The following is a 27,851-nucleotide window of genomic DNA, read 5'->3' as shown; positions in this document are numbered from 1 at the left end:
TGTGGCGTAGCGCTTCGAGAACATTCAACAGCTGACAGTGCATGCGCCGTCGTGCTGTATATATACTCAAGGTCGGCGCTCGCTCGCTCAGTTGCCGCTCGTCGGTTGGTTTGTACGGCGCGTCGACGTCCACGGTCACGGTGAAATGAATTCCAACGAATCCACAAACACAATGATCGACGTCCCTTCGACCAGCGCCGCCCTTTCGCATACGTGTGTACGTGTTCACTCATTTAACACCCCCTCCTACAACCACGTTAACCAATTTAGCCATTGACCCAAGTAAGTCGCAATTTAACACCCCATTTCACAACCACGTTAACCAATTTAGCCATCGACCCAAGTAAGTCGCACTTTAACACCCCGTTAACCAATTATATGGTCCGCATCCTCCTCAGTGTTCCCCCGAGGGAAGCTGCGGGCAATTTTTTTATAATGTGATATTTGCAAAATAATGCCAGCATTTCCACGCAGTGAATGATGGAGTGTGGGGCGAAGCGTCCTTCCGTCCATTCGTTCTTGCTTCCGTCCGTCCATGCGTGCGTCTTTGTGGCCGCCGGTGCGTCCATCTGCCCATCCGTGCGTGCGTCTGTTCGTGCATCCGCACGTCCATCTGTGCGTCCGTCCCTGCGTTCGTCCATGCATCCGCTCCTGCGTCCGTTCATGCGTCCATCTGTCCGTGCAGCCATCCGTGCGTCCGTCCATGCATCTGTCTGTGTGTCCGTTCATTCACCTATTCAACAGTCCAAGTACCACCATCTCGACTCTTTTCATCATATATTCCTCATATAGAAGCACCGCCATCCAGCGGACAATCCAAGGACTGAACGAGAGGAGCCACACGCACACTTTCTTACGGCCGCGCTTCGTGCCTACTTCCCACCTTTAACCACCTCAAGTTCATGCTATATACTAGTTCACTGTATTCATGGCACTGCGGCCCAACGCTCGCTAAACCTTTCTAAAACTAAGGAGGTTAGACCAAGCGAGTATAACGTAGCAACTATTTCTTGTCAGATAGTGCTTAATGTACATGCCAATGGCTGCTAAGGTGTAATGAGAGACAGGAGAATTCGGCTTTTAGGTAACGCGCACGCTGCGTTTTTTTTTTATTGTTCAACAACGCACAGAAGAAATCTCCCACCGGCACCACCTTTGAGGTCAACATCTAAGACTGGTTACACACTACGACTATACTACTACTACTACTACTACTACGAGGAACGAACGGGTGCCGCTTTAAAGAGCTTCGCCCCTAAAAAGCTGTGCAAGCGGCGTTATTTCTTTACACATATCAAAAACTTCGTTTTTTCTTGCCACGACCTGCTAATTATCGCTTAGTTTAGTTCTTTATTTTCCAGGGCACTGTGCTCGTTACAAATTTCTCTCCCTAAATTTTTAGTAGCTGCTGCCTCGTGTGTACGTTAAGTTTTCCTATATATTTACTCAAAGCTTATTGTGAATTTTCCTTCTTGTTTTTTTATTTAAATACTGTCTTTGTTGTTTCTTCTTTGGTTTGGACTATGAATTATTTTGCAAAGTAACAACTTTGTATACCTGCTCTTCCAATTTTTCGCAGGTGCGTGAGCCTTTTTCTAGATGTGATGATAGAGTTACTGAAAACAGAAATGCATCGCACACGCTGCTCAAAACAGCTATTCAACCCGCAGAGCCCGGCGCTTACCAGTTGTTTGTCACTGCAAAATAAATGCACTAAATATCTGCCATTTTATTTACTAACGCTTTCATTCATCGATGCTTATTTTCCAAGAGTGACCACCAGCCACTAAATCCAAGTCTTGTCTTGTCGCAATACTTTTGGATGCATTAGGCTCAAGTAATAAATGTATTTTCCCCAAGGGTGAGCTATAACGTGCCTGAAAAATAACGTAAAACTGATCGACGCGGGAAGCGCCTTTGAACAACATAATGAAAGCAAACCTGCTGTGAGACCCTCCTCTCTCTCTCTTTTTCCTTTCCCCTTCTCACTCTTTATTCGTTGCTCATGTGATGCGCTGCATTTTTTGTTTCATTCACCCATTTGTAGATAAGCCTAGACGAAGGCCTATACGTAAGGGCTACATGCAAGGGAGTTCGAATTGAGGAGGAGAATGACAAGCGGTGCAAGAGAAATGAAAAGTTTCGCCAAATTTATTCTCCTCTCAACGTCGACGAGACCAGCGAAACAATAAAAAGCAAGTTATTCCCATCCTCGGAGCCTGGTCGTGATGACATCGATTTATCTCCCTTAAAATCACCTATAAAAAACGCAGACTATGAATTTCTTTTTTTATATATATACAGAGGATTATCGCTGTCTCGTACAGGCGTAGCGCCGGTTCCCCGTCGCGTGGAAAATTTGCTAAAGAGGCACTTCTTGTGCCTCCCTTTTTTACGCCCTCAAGACTTACGGCAAATAAAGCAGCACTGCAAAGACGCATCGCTTTCACCTTGAAAGATTTTCGTGGCGAAACTGTTAAAACCGAACCGCAGGGCGAAATCAATGTGTCTCACCTCAGCTTATTTATTGTCTGGTTTTTATTCATGCACTTTGCTTGGAACATGTGCTGTGCTCTCTTATTTTTTCTAAGTATAGTTTTCTGTGCATACCTCCCTACTTTGCGACGCTCTCTACGACAAACTTGGCAGAAGAGTTTCTTGCTTTTTGTCAACACCTCATTTCCCTGTGAGCGTAATCGTGAAAAACAAGTCGGGTTTTGAATAGAAGGCACGGTATATATTTAGAGCAAAAACTCCTTCAGGCTTTAGATGCCTTCGCGGTTTATCATCATTTGAAGAGACCACCAGTTGGACCTATACCATCAAAGGAGAGCATTGAAACATGTAGCTCTCTCTCTCTCTTTCTCTCGTAATGCTCCGAGGCAAAGTTTCCGCCCATGGAATATAGTGTACTTCGGTTAAAATGATATCCGCACGTTTTGCAGCCGCGGGGCAACATTTACGCAGTGAAGCTGCAGTTCTGTTACTTTTCAAGAACCTTCAAGTTTTACCCTCAACATTATCGTTCTTCATTTTCTAGATTTTTTTGCCCTTTTGGAATCTCCCGTATGAAGATTTGAGGTGTTCTTTCAAAGCCCAACGCGCGAAAATTCGTTGTAGCACTGAAATTTCATGCGTGACAGACTGGTTGTATGTCAGTTTCTGGAATGATGCGTTTCTAGAAACGCTCCAATAAAAAGTATTGCATCGGTGAGGTTCAGAAGAGCAGTCAATTACAGGCGCCAAACTCTCCTAGGGTTCATTTTAAGTATGTGAAAACTTAGCCATGCACTGTTGTTTGTGCCTGCAAATGCAGGTGTAGTGGTGCCTGAATGCGCAGCACCCATCCCTCCTACCGAAAGCGTAGACAGGCGACGTGTGGCACTCAAGGTGGCCGTTGTTAGCTTGCCATCACCCTCTATCTTTGGTGTCCTTGTGTATAGAGATCAAATATTAAAATTAAACAAAGAACTTTGGTTAAAACCTCTCAGAACTGCCATCAACCCGTCAATATGTACTGCGAATTGCAGCAGGTATTGACACTGAGAGCGTCTTCAGGCTGACAAATTTTTATTTAATGATAAAATCTGCACTTATGAGGTTTCTGCATGTTATGCTGTCATGTTGAGGGTCCGTGCATTTGGAATTGTTCAATATTTAGTCTTCGTACTGCGATTTGTAGGCCAGCCGGTCAGCTCACTACCCCTAATCAAGACAGTCCCAGAAGGAATTCCATCCAGATTTAATCATCGTATTGAAAGAGAGAGAGAGTACATAGCATTATTATCAGTGAAGATGGCGCATCAGAAGTGGTTTGTCGTAGCGTTCTCCTCTCGATTATGTCAATGTATGGTGCTGACTTTGCACCCTCTATCACCCATCCTGCCCCCGCCCCCATGCGCAGGCCTATCGCTGTTAGTCTTCAGATGCCCCCGTCCTCGTGTGTCCTAGTTCATTGCAGTGCTATTACAAAGTAAAAAAATTGCCCGCAGCTTCCCTCGGAGGAACACTGAGGAGGATGCGGACCATATAATTGGTTAACGGGGTGTTAAAGTGCGACTTACTTGGGTCGATGGCTAAATTGGTTAACGTGGTTGTGAAATGGGGTGTTAAATTGCACTTACTTGGGTCGATGGCTAAATTGGTTAACGTGGTTGTAGGAGGGGGTGTTAAATGAGTGAACACGTACACACGTATGCGAAAGGGCGGCGCTGGTCGAAGGGACGTCGATCATTGTGTTTGTGGATTCGTTGCAATTCATTTCACCGCGACCTTGGACGTCGACGCGCCGTACAAACCAACCGACGAGCGGCAACTGAGCGAGCGAGCGCCGACCTTGAGTATATATACAGCACGACGGCGCATGCACTGTCAGCTGTTGAATGTTCTCGAAGCGCGACGCCACATGCGCGTCCACTGGAGAATCAGGAGAATTGTAGATGTCGAACGTGGTGTGTAGAGGAGGAAGGGTGCACAGATGGTGGAGGAGTGAAGCGCACGCGGTGTGTAGAGGAGGAAGGGATGCACAGATGGTGGAAGAGTGGGCGACGGCGCGACGGCGCACTACAAGGCGCGAGTATAAGATGCTCCGCATCTAAAATGACAAAAAACAAGCCCGCATCACTGTCCTACATATACAGCAGCTTTGTACGATCGCGTTTTCGCAGGCTGCTCTAGCTTTTCAAGCTTCACTCTTGGTCGTAACCAGCCCTCCTAGTTGTAGTTCCATCCACACACTCGCTCGTCAACGCTTTCGCTTCACAATGATGCAACGGTTTGCGCCTGCAATAGTATAACAGTAACAGTGAGTCGAGAAAGTCGTCGGCGGAATACCAGACACACCGGTATTGCCTGGCAGCCACCACCGACAGCCACAAAGTTCAAAGCTTCCACATCGTCAGGAGTTCTGTGGTTGAATAAGTTTAGGGAAAAAAGACCGTCAGGCGGAACAGTTCCATTTCCGAGCGCAAACGGTACCACCTCCCTAATGGCCTCCGTATTACGGTCGACCGGATCTTTGCGTTCAGCTTCCAGCGTGGTTAGGCATGGGTTCGAGCTTTCAAATTTCGCACGAGGCCTGCCATCGACGTGCACGCTACAGTGCCATGCTGGAACAGGCCACAGGATATGGCAACGCTACGGAGGGAATGGGTTACAGCCCCGAAGAACTGATATTCCGCAGCCGGAGTATAACGCTTGGCTTGGCACGTCTCGAACCCTACCACAAGCCTTACTTCCCTGTAGCGCGCGTTTGTACGAACTCACATCTGGTGGCAACATTCCTCAGGAAGTTTATATGTATGGTTCGTCGATAAAAGTATGCCACAGCCAAACGAAACTGCTCGCCAGGCTCTAGCCTCTTTTTTATTCATAAGGCACTAAGGCTGCGTTGCAGGACGCGCACGAGCGAAAAAAAAAGAAAACAGCTTTAAGGCGCGCTTTTACTAAGTCATTTTCTTTCTTTAACGCTCGCTCAGAAGCCTCAATTGCGAAATAAGTATATGACTAGGGGCTGTTGCCAGACAAAACAGGAAAAATAAAGCAAAGTCTGGTGTACATGACGGACACAAGGAAATGAAATTAAAGTGATGCATAGGTATATCGACTGCATAATAATTTTTTGAGCGTGCTATAACTACTTTCAGATGAGTAATACGAAATACTGAGCGTCCCATAATTCCGCTTTAACGCGGACGACAAGCGTTCAAGTTCGTGTGATTGGTTTATCCTTGGGTGATATTGTCTCTCCTTTTTCACATCGCCTAATTTGCTTTATTTTGAGAATTCGCTAATACTTGCAAAATATAGTTTTCGTATTTCATTATATCTCGAAGAAGCGAAGGAATAGCGAATATTTCGGAATAGATAGCAAGGACAAAGAGCGCGAAAAAAATATGCAGGATGAGACAAATGACAAAAACAGTGTAACAGAAAAAGAGGGAAATAGTTACATAAATGACAATAAAGAGAGAACAAGAAAGAAAAGGAAGAAGTAAACAGAAGTAGCAAAAGAGCGAGAGAGTGAAAAATGAGATAAAGAAATATAAAGACTTCAAAGAGGCATAGGAAACATGAAAAAATAAGAAAGCGAAAAAGGAGTCAGAGGGGGAAAAACATGACTGATCCCTCTGTCTTATGAATCGAAATAACGCGAAAGTAAAGCGTGCCCTCACTGAACCAGCTGAATGTTTTCTGTTTAATGGAGCTGACCTTCTTTTAGCATTATTGCACCTGTGCTTACGCTTGGTATTACATCATTATCCCTACCCCCTATCTCTACAACTTACGCGCTTGATCAATGATTAAACAAACCTTTGTGGTAGGTGTACTAGCCAATGGTTAGAGAGGGATCGGAAAGAGCAGAGTGGCAGCCAGAAGAGCATCGCTAATGCAACGCAGGACTTGACATGTGTTGAGACTTTGATGAAATTGCGTCGCACGCATAGCAACGACACCTTGAGGAGCTAATCACGGAGGTCATGATGCGTTACTTCCCCGTGTCGCTGCCAGAGGGCAACACCCCTCCGCGGGTCGAGAGCAATGCGAGAGGAAAGTGAGATGTATGAAAGGCACGTTTGTAAGGCCTCCAGAGTGCATGACCATGACGCAGTGGGTGGCGTACCCGGTATCTGTTGTTGCGAACCCAGAGATAGTCGGTTGGATTTACGTTGACAAAACTTTTTTTGCCATCTGATTGCGTACATTTCTGACGTCACGTTTGTAACGGAAGTACGTCACCAAAGTTTTGGTGGACACTTTCATGTAAAAAGTAAAGTAAGGTAAAGACACGATACTCGTGTCTTTCGTGTCCTTCTTGTCTCTGTGTCGTCGTGTTGGTCTCGCGCTATAACTATCGTCATGCCATACCAACTAGCCCAAGCTGCCACACTTATTGGTACCACAGTCGCGAAGCTGTCCATTTCTTTCATTTTCAACAGGAACTTCTTGTTCCTTGGCAATCATTTTGCTACATCTGACTTAAATTCAATTCTCCTGTTGAAACGCGTCACTGGATAAAACGTAGGCTTACCTCCCTTATTACATTTTATTTTTCTCGGGAATAATGTGTACATGTACTCTTCCAGGAAGTTCTCGTAGGCTTCGACCCTACCGAAGACCTTTTAAATAAACCAGACGCAGCCAGCGCCGTCAGCTACAACAGCAAGCATTAACTGTCGACGTCTGAAGAGAGTGCATTGCTTTGTCATTTCGCGGGAATTGGAAATGCGTGGAAGAAGTAGCGTACATCGGAGAAAAAACTTTGAGCGTGTTGGTTCAAATACACGATGTGAAATGACACAGCTCTCAAAATCAAACTCCAGCAAGAAGGAAGTAAAAATAACATAGTCATAGGCCCATCCTCAAAAGTTGGGCGTTTCCTCATTATGAGGATACACTATACCAGTCGTCTTCTGCTGTGCGTGTGACTTCGCTCCAAGATCTCGGCGTTTAAGGGCATATGTGAAGTGCAGCAGCTTTTTTTTCCCCTCACTGACATTCCTAGTCTTCAAACTTAGATGTAGGCCTAATCACGCTACGCATGTGACATGAAGCACGCTTTAAATACGTGTTAGAATATTCATCACCTACTTAAAGATTCTCAAAGGTATCAGAATTAGTGTTCCTGGTTATGGCAAGGACGTGCGAACGCTATTTGGGATGGAAGTGGAGTGTGATTTCCCTGGAATACAAAATTGCGTGTCTATTTTGGGCATATTTGAATATTAAAATCTTGCGCAGTAAGTCACACGGAAGATGGCACATATGTTCAACACGTGTTGCCCACGAAACGAAAAATTCCCGTGAAACAAACAAAAAAATCGATATTGATCTGCTTGTAGCGCCAAGATACAGGAACAACCGCAGGCATTTTAAAGGATGGAATCTTTGCAGTTCATATAAACGTCATAGTGGTCAGTAATCCGGAAAATTTCAGGAGCCTTGTTTCCCATAAAATATCTAAAAACATTTTTAGCAACGGGTCCACGAGGATTGTTGCTAAAACTCATGATTAAACGACGCGACTGGGCGGATGACACAAATGACAGTACTTGCCTTGATCTATTTGTTCCTTAATCTCTTCATTCTAGACGCGCTTCTTCTTCCTAAGTGTTTCTTTATATTTTGAGTCGGTGAGAAGAAAGAATCAGTTTTATTTAAAACCAGCCTTTTCTTTTTTTTTTCGTCAGCGCCACCGCGGTTCTTCACTTAGTGTTGTTTGCGTCTAGTTCATTTCGGTAAGCGGTAAATATTTCACAGGATCATCCTCTCATAACCGGTACTTTATTATAACGAGCGTTCACCCTAATTTCTCGCCGCATCTGACCTGTCCTCGTGAGCCCTTATGCAAACATTCTCGAAAGGTGCGCACGCTTCTGACACGCCACGTCCCTCATAACGCGTCTCCGAGTAACGCCTCGGCCATCGCCGGGTAAGTGCTCCCGGGAAGAGCAAGGCGACGGACGGATATAGCCGGCCGCTTCTCTCGCGTTATGGGTGTGGTGGTAATTAGGCCTGATAAATGGCGGCTGCGGCGTCTCCAAAACAGCCTACTCGGCGACCGCCGCTAACCCCCTCCACTTTAGCCCCTCGTTCTCACTCTTGTTCCTCTACACAGATTCCCGTTCCCGTGTCGGCGAGGTGAACGTACCTTTCAACGACACCTGTCCGCGGGCCGTCAAGCGGCAACGTTGTGCCACACGGCGAGTGTCGCAAGTGGCACCCGTTTTGCCCGGTACTTCCCGCGACTGCTTCAGGTACATATTTTGACACACTGTAGTAGTAAAATTATACGCTGCGTTAAATATCAGAGTGACCTATTAGTCATGCAATCAAGTATTTAATTATTCATTCCTGGAACAGCCCTAAGGTGTGAGAGTTTAAGCAACAATGTGAGGGAAAGAGTAATAATAGAAATAGTAGTAGAATATAACACTCAGTATGAGTAAAAAACAGAAGAGATGTAAGGAAAAGTGAGCAGAATATAGAAGATGAACGTAGGATATATTAGCAAGGTGGCAATTAAAACAGTTGACATAAAAAGTAGGCTGAAAAAACTATTAGGAATGAAAATATTATGAATAACAATACATTTTATTATTTGACTTTCCTAAAATGACCATGGCATTATTGTGTTGGTGAATGCAAACAATTAATAATTTTAATATATAAGACAGTTTACACTAGGAATATAAACAAAGCGAGCAAAAATATTGAAGCGAAAATTCACGACAACATGAAGGTGAACCAAATTACTGCACAAAATATATACGGGTTTGATTAAAAACAAAGCCTCCCACAACCATTCCTAAGTTGGGCTGTAAGACAAAGAAGAAAAAAAGTTATTAGAATATGCAACACCATGTTGATATAGTGCAAAGCGTGGGAGGAAAACAATGAATGTAATCCACGAAAAACATCACGCAGCCAAGAAAGTATAAATTGTGAAGAATTAGCATAATGCGGATGCTCTAGCGTTGGCAAAGAGAGGCGGGTACATCACTTGACTCTATGCTGTCCGGTTGTATCACACGGAATTCGAAAATTAACGCAACCTAGAAGTTAGGGCAGGGCATGATAAAGCCGCCCACGTTCTTGTTTCAATTGCGCCGTATTCGGTTTATATTCGCAAAGACTGTCCGCAATGCTTGGCATAGACCACGTCGTTGTGTTTCAGAGGCATCGTTCTCGCAGTAGATCGTTTTGTTAAGACGGCAGGCAGGACGCGAACAGTCAAGCTGATCAAAGAGCATTTGCGAGCCCCGAATTAAGGCTGGGAAGTTGTACGCACGACACACAAAAGAAGGTGCGTCTCAAGAAGATTCTGTTTACGCGAGGCCGACGCCCTGTTCGCCATATCAGAGTATACGGGATGTATTGCTTCCTGTATGAGTTTTTGCATCATAGCCACAGGTTTGGCCAAATAAAGAATTTCTGCTTGAATAAACCGACCATTTCTTTTGTTCACGTCATGACATTGTGAGAATACTGTCAACAAGTTTGGAAAGATAATAAATATTAGCCTACATACGAGCTCAGTTTCGCTATCAGTGAACTGATAGCATTAGCAATAATCCGACAGAGTTGGAACGAGATTCAGTCATAACAGGCGGAGGGATCTGTATTATAATATATTGTAATAATATGTGGGGTTTTAGGCCCCAAATCCGCCATTTGATTATGAGAGGCGCCGTTATGGAGGGCTCCGGAAAGAAATAATGACCATCCTTTACTGTGCACTGGCACCGCATAGTACACGGGCCTCTACCATTATGCCTCCATTGGAATCTGCGACCTTCGAGTGAGCAGTGAGCACCCTATAGCCACTGATCTACCGAGACGGACACAAGCAATGTATATACTGGCTCTCCCGTGTATTAAAAAAATTACGGCATATTCACGGGGTGAATGATGATGAATGGGCGAAGCTCCGGAGGGATTCATCGGTAAACTGTGAATCTTCCGTGTAATTCGCCCAGTCGATCATCATGTAAAGACGTGAGAAACGCTGTGTGTGTATATACGCAAATCAACTTTTATTTGTTCTTAGACGTTGGATGGCTTGCGATGTCCCTTGCCTCGCGCGCTCGCACATCGGGATTCTGTCTGCGAGCGCGCGCTGCTGCCGCCTTGCGCTCTTTCCGCTGTGCAGCCTTATCCATCCGGCGACTCCGAGCGCGCGCCAACAGCGAACGGATTTTATTACAACGCTCCCCCTAGCGTACGTCGCCGCACTAAATCGAACGATTGCCTTCAACCAATGACACGCGCCATATGTGACATCATTCCTATTTTATAGGATCTCGCGTCTTTCATCAACTACAAGTACCGCTTTCTAGTTTATGACATCTTGCATCTTTTCATCATCAGCTACAAGTACCACCATCTAGTAAACACTACAAGAACTAAACGAGAGGTGGCTACATACAGGAGACGGTACCGCCATCTAGTGAACACTGCAAGAACTAAACTAGAGGTGGCTACATACAGGGGACGGTACCGCCATCTAGTGAACACTGCAAGAACTAAACTAGAGGTGGCTACATACAGGCTACAGGGGACGCACAGCCCACGCCCTAAGGAGCTTCGCCCCTAAAACCAAGATTCAAAGGAAAAAAAGAGTGGCTGTATACCTTTAGGAAACTTTGTACATATTGTTCCCTGTCTACACTAAAGTACCGAATAATAATTTTTGTTAATAAGCTTTAAATAATTTGACAATTATTTCTGTGATTTGGCTACGACTCGCCTGATGATATAAATGCCAATGAAGAATACTGCCATCCTTTCCGAACTTCTACGCCATTTTCAGTACCGAACTAATCGCATATTGTTTTTTTTTTTCGGCTGCAAATGTATACCCTTCCGAAATGTTGAAATATCACGTGAGTATACTGCAGCGAGGCTATGCACGCAACTTGTTACAACATGTGCCAGTTAATTGCTTCACGTTCGATGTGATGAAAACCAAATTTGAAGGAACATGTAAAAAACGCCAGGTTTGCGCAGAAGGTGCAGCACAGTCACAGTGAAAGCTAGAACCCTGGCTTTTCAGAGCCTTTTCTGAACACTCATTGGGTAACTACTGCAAGCACATTTGCTTGATATATCCACTAGGTACTTATGAATAAATTTGTTTGTGTAATCGGCAGGCATTCACTATGCTATTTTTCGTCATTCTTCTGAGCAGCGTGGTATCCGCTAAACACTTGCAAAGAATTTTGTCCTAATTGTTCATGCAGTGACTGACGGCGATGAGAAATTTTCGCTGAAGTGGGTATGCGCCACAGTTAATAGAAAAACAAGAACAAGCTTTTGTGACGGGTAGGAGCATTGGACGGCCAACTCGTTATGCTAATCGTATAATGCGATGACTGGTTGTTCTTTCGCTGTTGTCCAACGCTTTATAATTCGTACTAACGCGATTTTTTTCCCGACATCAAGCCTGCCTAAGGCAAGTTTGACAACAAGCCACAAGGACCGGTGTATATCAGTGGCAGAAGACTGGGCTGGCACCCAGCGGACCCGGGTTAGTACCCCACTGTGTCAGTTGCTGATTTCGCGCGATGTGGTTATGGACACCGGCGACGGACAACTGGGCGTGACCCGAGTTGTCTTCTCATAACAGCTTTCGCTGTAAAAACATTGACATGATGTGAAGCAGTGGTGTCGCGCGCAGGCGCCATCGGCTTTTTTCACTCGCACCTCGTCGGTTTCGTTGGTCTTCGACTGCCGACGCCTGCGTTCAGCTTCCCTGGCTCGCGCCACGCCGGTGTTGCAGGCGCGACGTCGCCATTGGCGAACGCAATCGACTTGGCGAACGCAATCGACTAACGCGGCCGTTGCCGGCCGCGTTAGGCCAAATCGGTTTGGTGTCTGTTTCGGCGGACAAAGGAGCTTCGCTTTCCAGCGTCCTGTTCATCCAAGATATGCAAGCCGAAGGAGTATTCACTTCATGTGCGCTTGAACGTTGCAAGCGGTGGAGAGGGTGAAGCGAGAGAGAGGTGACACCTAGCAAATGGGGACACACTAGAGGAAAAGTGACGTTAACGCGCGCGCACTGCGAGGGAAGGCGTGACCTACTTAGCACCGCCCAACACCTGCAGCGGGGGGAGCGCGGCACAGCGCGTTGGCACGGAGACATGGACGGACAGCGTTACACAGGATAGTCAAAGAGCTGCTTTGCATGTAAAAGCAAACGGCATGTGCTCGCTTTCATGTGGGAACTTTGTGATGGTTAAAGACTGCAGATGTCGTTTGACGTGTGACTTTGTTTCAAGAAAAGGTACTTGCGCGTTAGTGCAAAGACAAGGAAAGGAAGCAGTCGGAAGTGCGAAAAAGAGCCTGAAAATTGAGCGCGTTTTATAAATATATAATTGCACGCATTCTGCATCTCTTTTCTAAGGCGCGTAACTTAAACAAATCAAACACCAGATTACCAAGATTGCGTCGAATCTGACGCAGTTTCTAGAGAACACGTCTCAAGATCTGCGCTACATGTTCACTACTTTTAAAAATGGGAAGGAGGGTTGAGAAAAAAAGAATGATGAAAAATTTAACAAAAGCAGCGTCGCCGAGTGATAAAAGGCAACTACCAGTTCCATGAATGCACAGGTATACGTGGAAGGGAAATTGAATGCGCTGCGAGATGCCCGCGAAGTAAAGGAAAGAAGCATCCCCCAGCGAGAAAGGGAAACACGCAATCGCATCAGTACCCTGCGGGTACATGCCTCGAAATGGAACTTTCGGCACAGGAGAGACGAATAGCAATGGAAAGTGTAAGAAAAAGTAAAAAAAAGCAAGCAAGGCCTGTTTTCGGTGCAGCCATCCCTAAACGGCGAACACGCTAAAGCCCCAATATACGGGCCGCGCACCTGCTCCGCTAGGTAATACTCGCAGTATTACGCACGGCATTCGCACACCAACAGCGTGAAAAAAACACAAATAAACATTGTCGGCACATAACAAACGCTCGATGCTGCGTCTGCTGCTTGTCCTCGGGTGCTGATGCGTGCCGTCACTATTCCCTCGAATGGTGCGAATACGGTACAACGCCGAGGGAATAGGGGAAAGCGCAATGAAGCGCCAAACGTATGCAAATAAGAAACAACGCAGTCGGACGAAAAGGTGCACGCCGCTATACGCGAGCGAAGCGAACGCTCGCCACGAGGAGCGCTGCGGGAGACTTACGAGGCCGGCGACACCTACGAAAGCTCTCGCTTAATTACTGTAATGGCCGGGCGAGTCGTGGGGCTGGGTACTGACTGTGGTGCCCAACCTCTAATTCGCGCTTCGGCGAGTCTATAAAAGCACGTGAAATGCCCGAACGGCATCACGAATGGCCACAAAGATGGGCGCACGTAGGTTGGACGAAGAATATGCAGATGAGAGAGCTTTAGGGCCGGCCTCGTTGTCACGAATCTACGAGTTTCTCGCTTCTCTCGACTGGCATTTTCCCGTTCTCTCGCTCTTACCGACATCCTTTTTACTTGACGCAGCATGCAAACCCTGTATTTTACGATGTCGCTGCGCTAAACCTGCCCACCAATCCTGTCTTCTTTGCGTGCTCCCTCTGGTGCATTGGTTTGGCAGTTGCCATACCAACAGCTTTCTTCACGCCTGATTGCCGACAGATTGCCCATGTCTACGCGTTCCACATTAGTTTTCACGACGATAACCAGCTAAAGAAACTCCAGTTTGCATCGCGTATGTTCGCCCATTTCTCGTCGAAACTTTGCCATTAGTGTAATCTGGGGGCCACCCTCGTATATTATGCAATTAACATTAGCGCAATTTGTCGAGACACACAGTCTTTCAATTCAAACCACCTCTTCAAGACTTAGCCTAATTGTTTGCTTAGGAGTGACGTAGCCCTTGTTACCGCACCCTATAGGTCGTATATAGAGGTAAAGCTAATGCACAAGTCTGGTTGTCCCAGCAAACTCATCTTCTGCAACATTTATGTGCCAGCAAATGACCATTCTGCGAAGAAAAAGAAGGGAAAATATTGCAATGCTGCAATATAGTTCAATTTACTTTTTTTTCTCCTCCTTGTTTTCAATGTGCGCTGCCATATGCTATCATTGGGCGCGTACAAAGAGACAACATTTACTTATTAAAAAATGGTTCATTGCAGGTGAGACCTGGAAGGTATATTACAAAAAAAAAAACATTTTATGTATAAGTGTGTGCAAACTTCACTGCTTTACCAGATGAAGAACGTTTCATCTGCATTAAAATTTTTTGTGCTTGTTGTTTTTCTGTTGCTTTAGATCAAATAATAGAGAAAAATATGTACTGAAACGATCGAGTATCAATAGCTATTTATATTTACAAACTATACCGCTTTTTGATCGTAAGTATGGTGTAATGTGTGTTGATTCATTCTTAACAACCTTTTTTTTTCTTACTGTATGAACGGTCTAGTTGATTTTGTATGTTTTTAATGATTTATTCATATTTTTTGCCCTTTGTGATATTGTTCGCACTGAATTAACTAGAAAATTTTGTATAGTACTGTGTTTTTTATGTATGTAACGCGCTTTCTCGATTTTTCAACAGTATTTGCCGGAACTTGTGTGCCCCTGTTGTTCGCCTTGTTCAGGTGGCTTAGACATTCCTCAAGCGAACTATTTGGCTTTTTGCCCATCAAGCTTGCCCACATATTCACGATGTAAATAAACTTTTATTAGAGTTCATTTCATTCGATTTGATTCTTATGCGAAGGCTGCCATTGCTTCATCAATTCATCTGGTTCGGCCCAGGACCCCGCATTTGGCTTCACAAAACTGGCATAACGAGCCGTGCTTTCCATTACCACATGCGTATTGGATGTGTATGTCTGGTGTCGACCGTAGCAGGTCGCTCTGGACAGCTGTAGCTTATGGGGAACGTGATGTACATGAACCCACTGTGCATGCCCTTGTACTCAAGTAGTATGCGCTGTTTTGCTTCCCAAGGATGAAACAGTAAAGACAAAGGGAATCACTGCGTCGTCTAGGAATCTACCAAATGTGTTATTTGCCGCTGTCCTCTCTATAGCGCGTCCAGGCTGTTTGCTAGTGGTCACGTTGGCCCGCCTTGATGACAGGCCACCTTCGGGACATACACTCTTACTCTTTCCACCCGAACTGTCATCACACTGTTTGTATTTATAGGGTTTATTGAAATTTTCAGCGGAGTTACAAGCGCCCTGCTAGACAGATGACAAAGCTCTCGTTAGTCACACATCCTTCCGTATGCGAGGCCTGTGCACGCCTTCATATCATCTCCGCTCTTCCGTCCATCTTTCTTTCTCGATGTCCTTTAGGGTAGTTTAGCAAACCAGATGATTCCCTTCCGGTTAACATGCATGCCCTTGTCCCTCTACAAACATCGAAAAGAATAGGCAATAACGTTCACCAGAGTTTTGAATATTGACTTGACCGGTGATGCGTCAGCCATATATCAAGCAGCCTGCTTTCACGTGATAGGCTACATTTGCTCCGACACGGTCGGGTCACTCTCCCTTTCTGTCTTTACACTCGCTCCATGGCACGAACTTTGCTTTAAAATTCGTGCTTAACGGGCGTGCAACAGCTTAATTTCTTTGGCTTCATATATTATTCACTCGTCCAGAAAGTGCGTGTCCAGGGCGTCATTGTCCGTACTTTGGCGACGTGAGATAGGATGGTGCGAATGGCCTCTGATCGTGGTCTGAATTCAAAACGACTTCTATCCTCAGCTTTTTCTCGCCTGTCGACCAGCGTGCTATCTATTCCGGACTCACCGCTGGGATCCCACGCTCATGCTCACCAACGTGCTTTTCTACCTGGACGGCACTCCCCGAACATGGTTTGAAAGCCACGAAGCTGACATAACGAGCTGGGATCTCTTCAAAAAAAAGATACGTGACCTGTTTGGCGATTCATCTGGTCGTCAGCTCGCTGCGAAGAAGACTCTTGCCACACGGGCCCAGTCTTCTACCGAATCGTACGTCTCCTACATTCTCGACGTTTTGGCCCTTTGTTCCAAGGCCGACCAGTCCATGTCGGAAGACGAAAAGGTCAACCACGTCTTGAAAGGCATTGCCGACGATGCTTTCAACCTGCTGGTTTTTAACAACGTCTCGAGCATCGACACCATCCTTAAAGAATGCCGACGTCTCGAACATGCTAAAGCCCGCCGTGTAGCCCAAAACATCGTGCGCCTTCCGAACACAGCGGCCACTTCTTCGTGTGACGACACCTTCCACCAGGCCCCTCTATGTGACAACCTCACACGCACCATTCGTCGAGAGGTCGAGGCAGCACAACCGGTAGCCACGCCACTACCGACGCCTGCGCCTTCCCCGACCACGATCTCTTTAATACAAGCGGTCGTTCGTCAAGAGCTATCGAATGTCGGCCTACATCCTGTTCCTGCCGTATACTCTGCTGCGGCTTCTTTTCGTTCCCCTTCTGCTCCTCGCATACAACGCAATCCGTCCGAATGGCGTACCCTTGATGACAGGCCCTTATGTTTCAACTGTCGACGCGTTGGTCATATCGCACGTCACTGCCGCAGCCGCTGGGCTCCACCGTCCCATTATGCACCTCAGTATCACACCACTTCTGCTCGCCAGTCGTCCCCATCACTTTCTACATCAACGCCGACCACATTTTCTGCTCCTACAGCACCTCTGAGCAGACCTCGCTACGACCGGTCACCGTCCCCTGCTCGTCGTCAGTCTCGGTCGCCCCCACAACGCCATGCTGCCTCCCCGACCTATTCGCAGCATCTCCGAACGGAAAACTAGGCCGTGCAGCTTCTGGAGGTAGAGCTGCGTTGACGACTTTCGTAAGAAATCCTGGATTAACGTTAACAACGAACCGGAACCTTTTGGACGTTACTGTCGACAATGTTCGTGTCAGTGCATTGATGGATACTGGCGCGCATGTGTCCATTATGAGTGCTAACCTTCGCCGCCGACTTAGAAAAGTTGTCACGCCCGCGCTCAACCGAGCTGTACGAGTCGCCGATGGAGGAACTGCCGCCATTCTTGGCATGTGCTCTGCGCGAGTGTCTATTGGGGAGAGAAGCACTGTCGTTCTTTTCGCCGTTATCGAACATTGCCCTCATGAACTCATTCTCGGTATGGATTTTCTAGCCACGCACTCTGCCCTCATAGACTGTTCAGCTGGCTCTCTCCATCTCGATTTACCCCTCTTTTCCTACCCGCCTAGCCCACCGCAAACCAGCCTCTGCTGCATTGATTTCACGCGCCTTCCTCCTAACTCTGTCACACATGTCGACTTATCCTCCACGCCGCCAGTACCTGATGGTGATTACATGGTGGCCCCGATTCCTGCAGTGATGCTTACGCATGGGGTTGCTGTGCCGCATATGATTCTGACGATTAAGAGAAACCGCACCTTCCTTTCACTGGTCAACTTTTCACTCACCACCCAAGTTCTGCCACAGGCTATCTCCCTGGCCAAAATTACTGCTCTCCAAGATGACTATGTCGAGCCCTTCAGAGTTGACGATTGCTGCAGCTCAGTCAGTGGTTTCACTCCATCACGTTCTTGGGGCGCCGACAACGAGCGAATGGTGTCATCGGACCTCACGTCTGAGCAAGCTGCAGCACTTTGCCACGTTCTTGAGGGCTATCGTAGCATTTTCGACTTTGCCAGCAACTCTTTAGGCCAAACGACCGTTGTCACCCATCGCATAAATACTGGCCATGCAACCCCCATTCACCGACGCCCCTACCGTGTGTCTGCGTCGGAGCGTGCAATATTACAACATGGAGTCGGCAAAATGCTTGCGAAAAACATTATCGAGCCTTCATGCAGCCTCTGGGCTTCCCCAGTCGTCCTTGTTAAAAAAAAAAGATGGAACATGGCGCTTTTGTGTCGATTACTGTCACCTTAACAAAATTACCAAAAAAGACGTTTATCCTTTACCTCGCATCGACGACGCCCTCGACTGCCTGTACGGTGCCACTTATTTTTCAACTATTGACTTTCGGTCAGGGTACTGGCAGATAGCCGACGACGAGATGGATCGCGAGAAGACCGCATTCATCACTCCTGATGGTCTTTATCAGTTTAAGGTGATGCCCTTTGGACTCTGCAATGCACCAGCCACATTTGAAAGAATGATGGACTCATTGCTCCAAGGGCTGAAATGGTCCACCTGCTTGTGTTACCTTGACAATGTTATTGTCTTTTCGCCCACATTCGACTCGCATCTTGATCGTTTGTCAGCTATTCTGGACGTTTTTCGTCGAGCCGGACTCCAGCTTAACGCCTCCAAGTGCCGCTTCGCTCGTCATCAAATTTCCGCTCTCGGTCACCTTGTCGATGCTCAAGGCGTGCGTACAGACCCAGCGAAAATTCGCGCAGTCACGAACTTTCCCGTTCCGAAGACCACAAAGGATGTGCGCAGTTTTGTGGGGTTGTGCTCATATTTCAGACGCTTTGTTAAGGACTTTGCGACCATTGCACGCCCACTCACAGACCTCTTGAAGAAAGACGCCTCGTTTACCTGGGGCCAAGACCAAGCGTCATCGTTTTCGCAACTTACGACATTGCTTACAAGGCCACCAATCTTGGCTCACTTTGATCCATTAGCCCCAACCGAGTTTCACACGGACGCCAGTGGACACGGCATAGGAGCTGTGCTATTGCAGCAACAACGTGGACAAGACCGTGTTGTAGCCCACGCAAGTCGACTGCTATCTCCAGGCGAGCGCCACTATTCCATCACGGAGCGCGAGTGCCTCGCCCTTGTATGGGCAGTCACCAGGTTTCGCCCATACCTGTACGGGCGCTCCTTCCGTGTTGTCACGGATCATCACGCGCTCTGCTGGCTAGCCTCCCTGAAGGACCCCACGGGACGTCTCGCTCGTTGGGCTCTACGCCTTCAAGAGTACACGTTCTCTGTAACGTACAAAACAGGGCGATTACATCAGGATGCGGATTGTTTATCCCGCTACCCTGTTGACGAAGCAACCGATACCGACGCTATCACGGACGTTTTTTTCCGTGTCGCTGCTGTTAAACATTGGCGAAGAGCAACGTCGGGATACTTCTTTACGAGCCATCATTGACAAACTGGAGTCAACGCCTCGCGAGCCGTCCCTACGAATGTTTTTGGTGAAAGACGGGATCCTATATCGCCGAAACCTTGATTCCTTCGGATCAGACTTACTTCCTGTCATCCCAGCACACCTGCGTTCCACTGTCCTGCATCAACTTCATGACGCTCCCATGACGGGCCATTTGGGCGTTTCTCACACATACGATCGGGTAAGACGTCGGTTTTTTTGGCCTGGACTTGTTCGACGCTATGTCGCCGCTTGTGAGCCCTGTCAGCGTCGCCTACTCGGACTTACTCGGCATGTGGGACTGTCTGAAAAACTGTTGTCGCCCTACACTGGACCATTCCGTATCGTTCGCCAAGTGACAGACGTCACGTACGAGATTGTTCCAACCAATCCGACAAAGTCATCGTCAGCTCCGAGCGACACCGTTCACGTGTCTCGGCTAAAGCCCTATTACCCCCCTTCGACATCATCTGCGTAAATTTAGCACCGGAACGGTGCTTCTACCGCCGGGGGTTATGATACAAAACAGCCGCTAAACACGGCTGCATGAAAGAGGAGGACGAAGTCAGTTTTTGTTGGATGCTGGTCTGGCGCCATCTTGCTCGTCGAGCTGTGTGCGCTGTAAATAGATCATTGAACAAGTTACTTGTAACAATACTATCAATCAGGTGATAGAAAAATGATCAGAATACACCCAATCACTATACATGGCCTTCATAGATTACGAGAAGGCATTTGACTCAGTAGAAGTATCAGCAGTCATGCAGATATTGCGGAATCAGGGCAATAATGAAACGTATATAACAATCCTGGAAAAAAATGTACAGAAGATCCACTGCCACCATAGGACTCTGTAAAGAAAGCGACAGAATACCAATAAAGAATGGTGTAACAAAAAAGGATACACACTCCCCATAGCTATTTACCGCATGCTTACAGGATGTTTTCGGATGCCTAGAATGAAAAGAGTTAGTGTAGGAGTTAATAGAAAATACCTTATGAAACTTCCTTTCGCCTAATGCATTGCATTTCTGAGAAGTTCAAGAGACGAATTGCAGTTTATGATTACTGAATTAGACATGGAGGAGATAGGTCTTAAAATTAATCTGAAGATAACAAAAGTAATGTACGACAACCTCTGAAGAGAACAGCACTTCGAGATAGGTAGCAGCGCACTTGAAGTTGTAAAAGAGAACGTCTACTTAGGACAGGTTGTAACCGTGGAGCTGAACCGCAAGATTGAAGTAACTAGAAGAATAAAAATGGGGTGGAGCACATCTGTCTAGCATTCACAGATCATGACTGTAAGATTGCTGCTATCCATTAAAAGAAAAATTAATAGCAGCTGCGTCTTGCTAGTACTTACAGAGCAGAAACCTCAAGGCTTACAAAGAGGGTTCAGCTCAAATTGAGGACGACGCAGTGAGCGATGGAAAGGAAAATGATAGGTGTAACCCTAAAGGACAAGAAGAGAGCAGTGTGGGTCAGGGAGCAAATGGGGGTAAGGATAGCATAGTTGAAAGCAAGAAGAAATGGTCATGGGCAGGGCACATAGCGCAAAGGCAAAATAACGACAGACTGGATTCTAAGAGACGCCAGCATGTAGAGGGGACACAGAAAGTTGGGCGGGCAGATGAGAATTGGAAGTTTGGGGGTATAAAACTACAGCAGTAAGCATAAGGCCGAGTTGACGAGTGGAACATGGAAGAGGCCTTTGTCCTGAAGTGGGGTAGTCGGGCCGGGCCGATGATGATATTTCTAGCGATCTAAAAAATATGTATGCCTGCTTTCGTTTTTTTTCTGCCACCCTTACAAATCCCTTGAATTTCAAGGTCGCCAGCTTAGTAGATCTACATTTGAATTCGCAGAGTTCAATGCGACAAATGGAAGTTATCATTATTTGCTCAGTGAGGTGAATAAAAATAATAATTTTACTGAAATAGCAGTACTCGCACTGCATAATTTACTGCATGTTGAATGGTTTGTACATTTTCTTTTTCTAAATGCAAGACTTCTATTTCATACTACTCCGAATTGGGTGTTTCGTCATCAAAAAATGTTTTGCTCCCCGTAAACTGCTCCAAATTTGGATTTTTGTGCTCCAAAAGTAACATTTTGCTGCTGAAAAATCGCTCCAATTTCTGACCCTCTCCGACATCGAATGAGTAAAGCTAGTGTTGACAATGTCACAGAAGGCTTGTGGGGCGCAGGCAGTACCATGACTGACACCCGACTGGGGCCATTGCTTGTCACCCCCTCTTGCTCTTTTGTCGGGCTGCTCGTGGTGTGGTTCTGGCTGATGTTGCCAGGAAGGCTTTTATTTTTACTGAAAGGATATGCTCATGACAGTCTAGCTAGCTCAACTCATTCTGAAGCACACATATCATTCCATTTTTTACATTGTGTAGGGCTCTGATTTGAAAAAAAAAGTGCTTTGAACATTGCGAAAGCTTGTGACCTTAGCCCCCTCGCCCTCCTGAAGGGAACTAGGTTCTTATGATGCTAGGCGGGTGCTTTGAAGTGATGCCGAAATTGGTCACAATCAATTATGCTAGCACTAATATTATGGTACATCTGAGCAATTAATTACGATTTCAGGACTCAGGCACAAAGCTAGGGTTACTCAATTAACTGAGATTCAGTGACAGATTTTACCAGGTTTTGAAATGAAATGCACTGGCAAACCATAATGCACAGGTAAAATAAAAACAAAACACCCTAGTGTCTGTGCTAGATAAAAATATTTGCAGTTGTACTTGTGCTTCACCTAATCACCTCGCTTGCTTGCCATCTTTAATCCTTGCAGTTTTGCAAGAAACAACTCAAATTTGCGAAGAGTCGCATTCAAAACTGGGGACTGTTTGCTCTGGAGCCGATTGCGGCCGACGAGATGGTCATCGAGTATGTGGGCCAGATGGTGCGGCCCATCATGGCTGACCGGCGGGAGCAGTTCTACACGCAGATCGGCATCGGGAGCTCGTACCTCCTCAGAGTAGATGTTGAAACCATCATTGATGCCACCAAATGTGGCAATCCGGCCCGGTTCATCAATCACAGCTGCAATGTGAGTACTAAAGGATGCGTCCCATCATATTTGTCAAAAGAATTATGTGCAGTAGTACTTGCGCATTCAAACGTGCCATTGAATTTTTCATAAAATCACTAATATGCGCAGTTGCTCAAGATAACCACGTCATGTCGCAGTGAATCTAGTCTCTGAAGATCTAGGTGGCTCTGATTTACTTGTTTGAGTAGGCATTACGCCAATACGACCTGGGGCAAAGACTGTAGAAACGAAAGTATCTGCATTACGTCGCCCTAAATACAGTCGAACCCCTTTATAAGAGACACTGATATAAGAGAAAAATGGTTATCAGAGACACCAGTGTGCCTTCATTAAAATGCGGTTTGATAAGGAAATGCCTACATGGTGCCCTGCTTATGATAGAGGTCTCACAGTTGTGGGATACCTGTGCCAATTGTGCCAACCTGTGCCAACTGGAAATCACTGCGCCATACTGCTCCAAAAGGGTCTTTTTGTGTCCGATTTGCACCATAGTTGCGCCCACAAAGTGGTTTTAGAACCGAAAGTAATGTTGACAGTACGCGTACATGGAATATATTACGTGATGGTCGCCATCTTGTGCAGTTGTGTTGCTGCATTTGCGTGCGATCGCGTAGCTGCAAAATCACGGAATCGGTCAATCAATTCTTCCCACTTCTGCACCATTGCAGCGGTGCCTTTTCTGGTAATCAATAGCAAAGAACGAAGGCGATGTGGCGGCCACTGAAAGGCACACTAGTATGACATCGCCGATAAAAACCCTATGTGCCGCTTTAAGCCTACTGCATGCTTTTAATAGCTGGTGACTACCTGCAAGCAGGGGCGCCGATTGCTGCCACATAGACCGTTGTATGGGACCGTGTTAAGCTTGCACCGCTCTGCAGTAGCTGCAAAGCTACTTTCGTTTCTGAAACGAAGTTGCTGAGTTGAGCATTGTGGATTGCTGGCGCTGATACAGCGCGCTTTCATAGGGTGTCAACCCATATGCACTTCAGTCGCCAAGACCGCCAGCTCTAGGACCGCTAGAGCATGGCTTGCAGAAAGCTCGCATCATCGCATTAACGTAATAGCTTTCTCGCCGCATCTGTGCGCAGTCTGAAGCGGAGTGGGTGTAAGCGGCTTGCCATGCTGTGTATGCCAAGTAGGCGAAGCGCTACACGCAACTAGCTTGTAGATGATCAGCTTTCTGCTGCCGTACCGCACCCAAAAAAAGCTGCGTCTGTTCTCGCTAAGCAGCAGACTGTGGCACACATTCATCGCGAACAGCCGCTTATGTCTGTTTCATCGCTATGCAAGTCTTTGCGTCGGCTGCAAATCCGGGACTCCGCAGTAGTTTCGAAATTTTTCTTGCTGTCGCCACCGCGTGCCATCAGACGACCGTGCGAGAGTGCCAGTCTTTCTAAAATTTGGCAAACAGAAAGAAATAGCTTTGTGGTGGGCACTTTAGGCAATATGTGCTGTGGCACTGTATTAGTTTATTCCTTCTTTAATGGCGATGGTGCACGTAAAGAGATGCAAATTGGTACTTGGTGGTTAATGTATACTGCATTTAGTGTGTAGTTAGCCGCATGCTTCGCCATGTAAGTAGTATTAACGAGGTTTTACTGTAAAAAGATTCGAATGTGTTTGTGGGGAGGGAGATTCATCAGCATGCTCAGGGTTCCCCTTCAGGTGAAGGGGGTGAAGGTTCTTCACAGAGCCCCCCTCCCTATCATGTCAATGTACGGGGCTGGCTTTGCACTCCCCGCTCCTCACCTCCCCGTGGGCACGCCCATGTGAGTGTGCGCCCGCACTGGTAGAACTCCATGCTACAGGTAGCCTAATTGTTGGTGCAATATCTTTCACTGTTTTACTACACCCCTTCTGTATATGATCCTGCTTTTGTTTATATTTTGTGCTTCTTCTTTGGGCTTGCTGCTTCTGTATAAATGATTATGTAAACTGAGGGAACATTAAACTAAATTGAGGCTAAATTTTGTTCATCTGTGTGCGTCATGGAAAGCCCGAGCGTGCTCCAAACACAGAGGTAGCTGCTCCAAAAGCAGAATTTGCCTGCTCCAATGGCTCCTCTGAAATGCTTGAAGGCATTCCCGCGACTGCATCCCATATAAAATACAAGAATAGCTGCCCGGAGCATGCTTCATATAAATTGGTTCAACTGTAGTCCTGTTTTGATCTGTGAGCACTGTAAGTGGCACAGTACACGTCTTTGGTAAGCTTTACGTGACCCAAAGTAATACATTGTGCGTGCAAGATAACTGTTTGACCGGGAACACTTTATGGCAGAGAACTGAGTGATACTTGTCATGTCATATGGAATTATTGCTATTGAAAAAGCAAAGAAAGTTGACATGTATGCACTCTACCGATTATCTAGGATTTATAGGAGTTTAGACAGGTGACATTAAACGTATCAATGAAGTAGGCATGTCGAAAATATAGTGCGAGACTAAACTAATACAGAAATTCCCACAGTGTATGAAGTTGTCAAACATGGCAGAGATGTAGTAGCCTAAATTTTGGCAACAGTAGGTGTGTGCGCCTGAACTGAACATGCAGCCAGAGTAATCAAGAGGCCGGAAGAGAAAACTTGTCTCCTCATTTTCTTTGTAAACAAACAAACAAGGTGTGCAGACATTGATAAATCATCAAGCATGCAGTCATAGCTGATGTCATATCATTATGAAAGCTGCAGGAGTCACAGGATTAGATATCAATTGCACTCATAGATTGAAGGAATGAATTAAGAGTGCCTGAAGAGTTCTCTGAGCTAAAGTGTGGCGTTCTGAAAGAACCATACAAACATGTTTAGAGCAGTAGATCTTGACCACCTGGATGTGATGTACTTAGAACGCTCTGGGGTGCTTAAAAATGACCAGCCAGATGTGGCGGTGAATTGTAAAAATTTTATCAGCAGCGCTACTACACTTTACAGTTGTAGTCACTTGCTCTGCCTGGGACCCCTTTACTGTGTAGTACCTCGAAAACCAAGCCTGTTCTCTACTTGAATGTTTGTCATCGTAGTTGAGTGTAGTGTCAAATAATGCATGCCGTAGAAGCAAATATTTAATTTTTTTTCGTTGTACTTGCAAGTGTGAGAGCGCGCTTTTTTTTCTCTGTTTTCGTGCAGCCAAACTGTTACGCCAAAGTAATTACAGTGGACGGGCAGAAGACGATCGTCATTTACTCAAAGCAGCCCATCAACGTCAATGAGGAGATCACCTATGACTACAAGTTCCCTCTGGAGGACGAAAAAATTGTGTGTCTGTGTGGAGCGCCCCAGTGCAGGGGTTTCTTGAACTGAAGTCTCATCGGTGGTACATTCATCATCTACAGTGTACAGCTTGCATCTCATCATTCTGATCGTCATCTTCATCATCGCATTGGTTGTGTTGGGAAGGAGGCCTGTTGTGGAACAGTGCTTGAATCGTGTTCCCGAAACTTATTGAAACATTTCATCGTGTTGGCATTGTATAGACCCCCTGAGCCGCCCAGAAAAACACGCGCATGCACAAATCATAATGTACATAAGAGAAAAGTCATATTGCAATGCATTAACTTCTGTCTTGTTGTTGTTTTTTCCTTTATTGTTACTCTTAGTACATTCGTTAAACTCTGCACTTGTAATAAAAGAAAAAGCTGCACGTTGTACAACTGCTGCCGAAACGTTTTTTTGTTAGAACAATCCTGGCATTCAGCAGATAACAGCTTCCGGTAGCATTGCTTGTGCAATGTTTCACGAGGACTAACTGACAATAATGCCAAGGAAAGTGTAGGCGATGTTATTAGAAGTAATCTTAGTGAAAATGTGAAAAAAGAGAAGTGGACGAAAGATACCTTGCTACTGGCAGGATCAGAACGAAAGTCACACGTTCTGATCCTGCCGGTGGCAGGCTATCTTCAACAAATAATCAGGTGCATTAACAAATGATGTGCTGAGGCTTCATTTAAGGTTGTTCCTCTTCTAACTAATGCTTCCATACCTAACTTAAATTAGCCCCACTTGCCAAATGTAGTGATCAAACTGTCTATGCAAGCACGAGAGGATGTGAAATGGTTTTCAATGTTCAAGCCTCGAGGCCGAAGTTAGCAAGTGCTTGACACACGTTATGCTTAAATTTTTATTGAAGGTCACAAAACTAAATTAACTTCAGTAGGCATCATCTGTAGCGAATCAAGGTCTGTTTAAGTTCAGAGGAGTTCAGAGGCGTCAGTTGTGGGAATGCAGGGAATACAAAGATACACTTGGACCGTCCGTTTTTTTTCCCACCTGTAGGGATCTTATGCTTTGGCTGCCGTTAATAGGGGCTGCAAATAATGTTGCGTAAGCAAACTTCACAATTGTGGTCTCTAAAATTCTAGATTTTCTTATCCTCAAACACCCACATAAGCTGGCTGCTTGTGAGGTGGCACTGATGGCAATGGATCGATGAATGCTGTGAGCGTCCCCTTCATAACGAAGTGGTGCAGTATGTGTCATTAGGCTTGACAAAAAGAAAAAGTTTTGCTTGCCCATTGCTATTTCTACGCATCACAAAAATAAAATAAAAATAAAACTGACAACAATAAATCGATAGTGCTGTTCCGTGCCCCTTGTGGCAATATGCCCTTATTTTCCCCACTACTTAATTTTGCCCCTATTCACTAGTTTTTTTTTCTTCCTTTTAAGTACGGAGCATTTCTAGGGGCCAGCTAGTCCATCCATAGATTTCTTGTGGCGTGAATCTAGTAAAGCACTCACTACAGGCCATAGTTAGGGGAGCATAGCTCGAACCCTGGTGAAGTGAACAAGGTCTAAAAGAACATAACATAAATAGCCAAGAAGTAATCGCGTTAACTTTAAATCTCTAAAATTTGTTCCAAACATGGGACTGACACGAGCCTGCAGCGAGAAAGGGTGCCAGCCCTTCCGAGCAAGAGGTTCCTGCTTCCTCAGGGTCAGCACATCAGTGGTGTAAATCTTTAGGGGGGGGGGGGGTCCTGACCCTCCTGTGCTTAGGCTTGGGGGGGGGGGAGGGCACCCATTGCAAAGGACCCCCTCTGAAATTTATATTTCAAACATCCTAAATCTGAAAGGCTTGACAGTTAGGTATAGCGCATTCAGAATTTTTAGTCCTTTTTATTTTAGCTTGTATGGGTGTTCAATATTTTCACAGCTGTGTGATATTACTGTAATTACAAGTGCCGCTCAATTGGTTTCAGAGAAGAAAATCCAAT

At 46.0% G+C, this 27,851-nt stretch overlaps 1 protein-coding gene across 1 annotated transcript in view; it reads left to right on the top strand.

Moving 5' to 3' along the window:
* The window catches only part of LOC119160695 (histone-lysine N-methyltransferase SETD1), a 301,297-nt gene extending 275,009 nt beyond the window's left edge, over positions 1-26,288 (top strand). The window contains exons 4-6 of the mRNA XM_075887903.1: positions 8,618-8,756; positions 22,377-22,634; positions 25,765-26,288. Of these exons, the coding sequence (XP_075744018.1) occupies positions 8,618-8,756; positions 22,377-22,634; positions 25,765-25,938 (571 nt within the window). The 3' untranslated portion in view covers positions 25,939-26,288. The remainder of the gene's footprint in view (positions 1-8,617; positions 8,757-22,376; positions 22,635-25,764) is intronic.
* The last annotated feature ends 1,563 nt before the right edge of the window (positions 26,289-27,851 follow it).

The sequence above is a fragment of the Rhipicephalus microplus genome, chromosome 3 (genome assembly GCF_043290135.1).
Source record: "Rhipicephalus microplus isolate Deutch F79 chromosome 3, USDA_Rmic, whole genome shotgun sequence".
Classification (NCBI taxonomy): Eukaryota; Metazoa; Arthropoda; class Arachnida; order Ixodida; family Ixodidae; genus Rhipicephalus; species Rhipicephalus microplus.
Note: the sequence above shows the minus strand (reverse complement) of the source record. Positions and strands in the feature narration are given on the sequence as shown.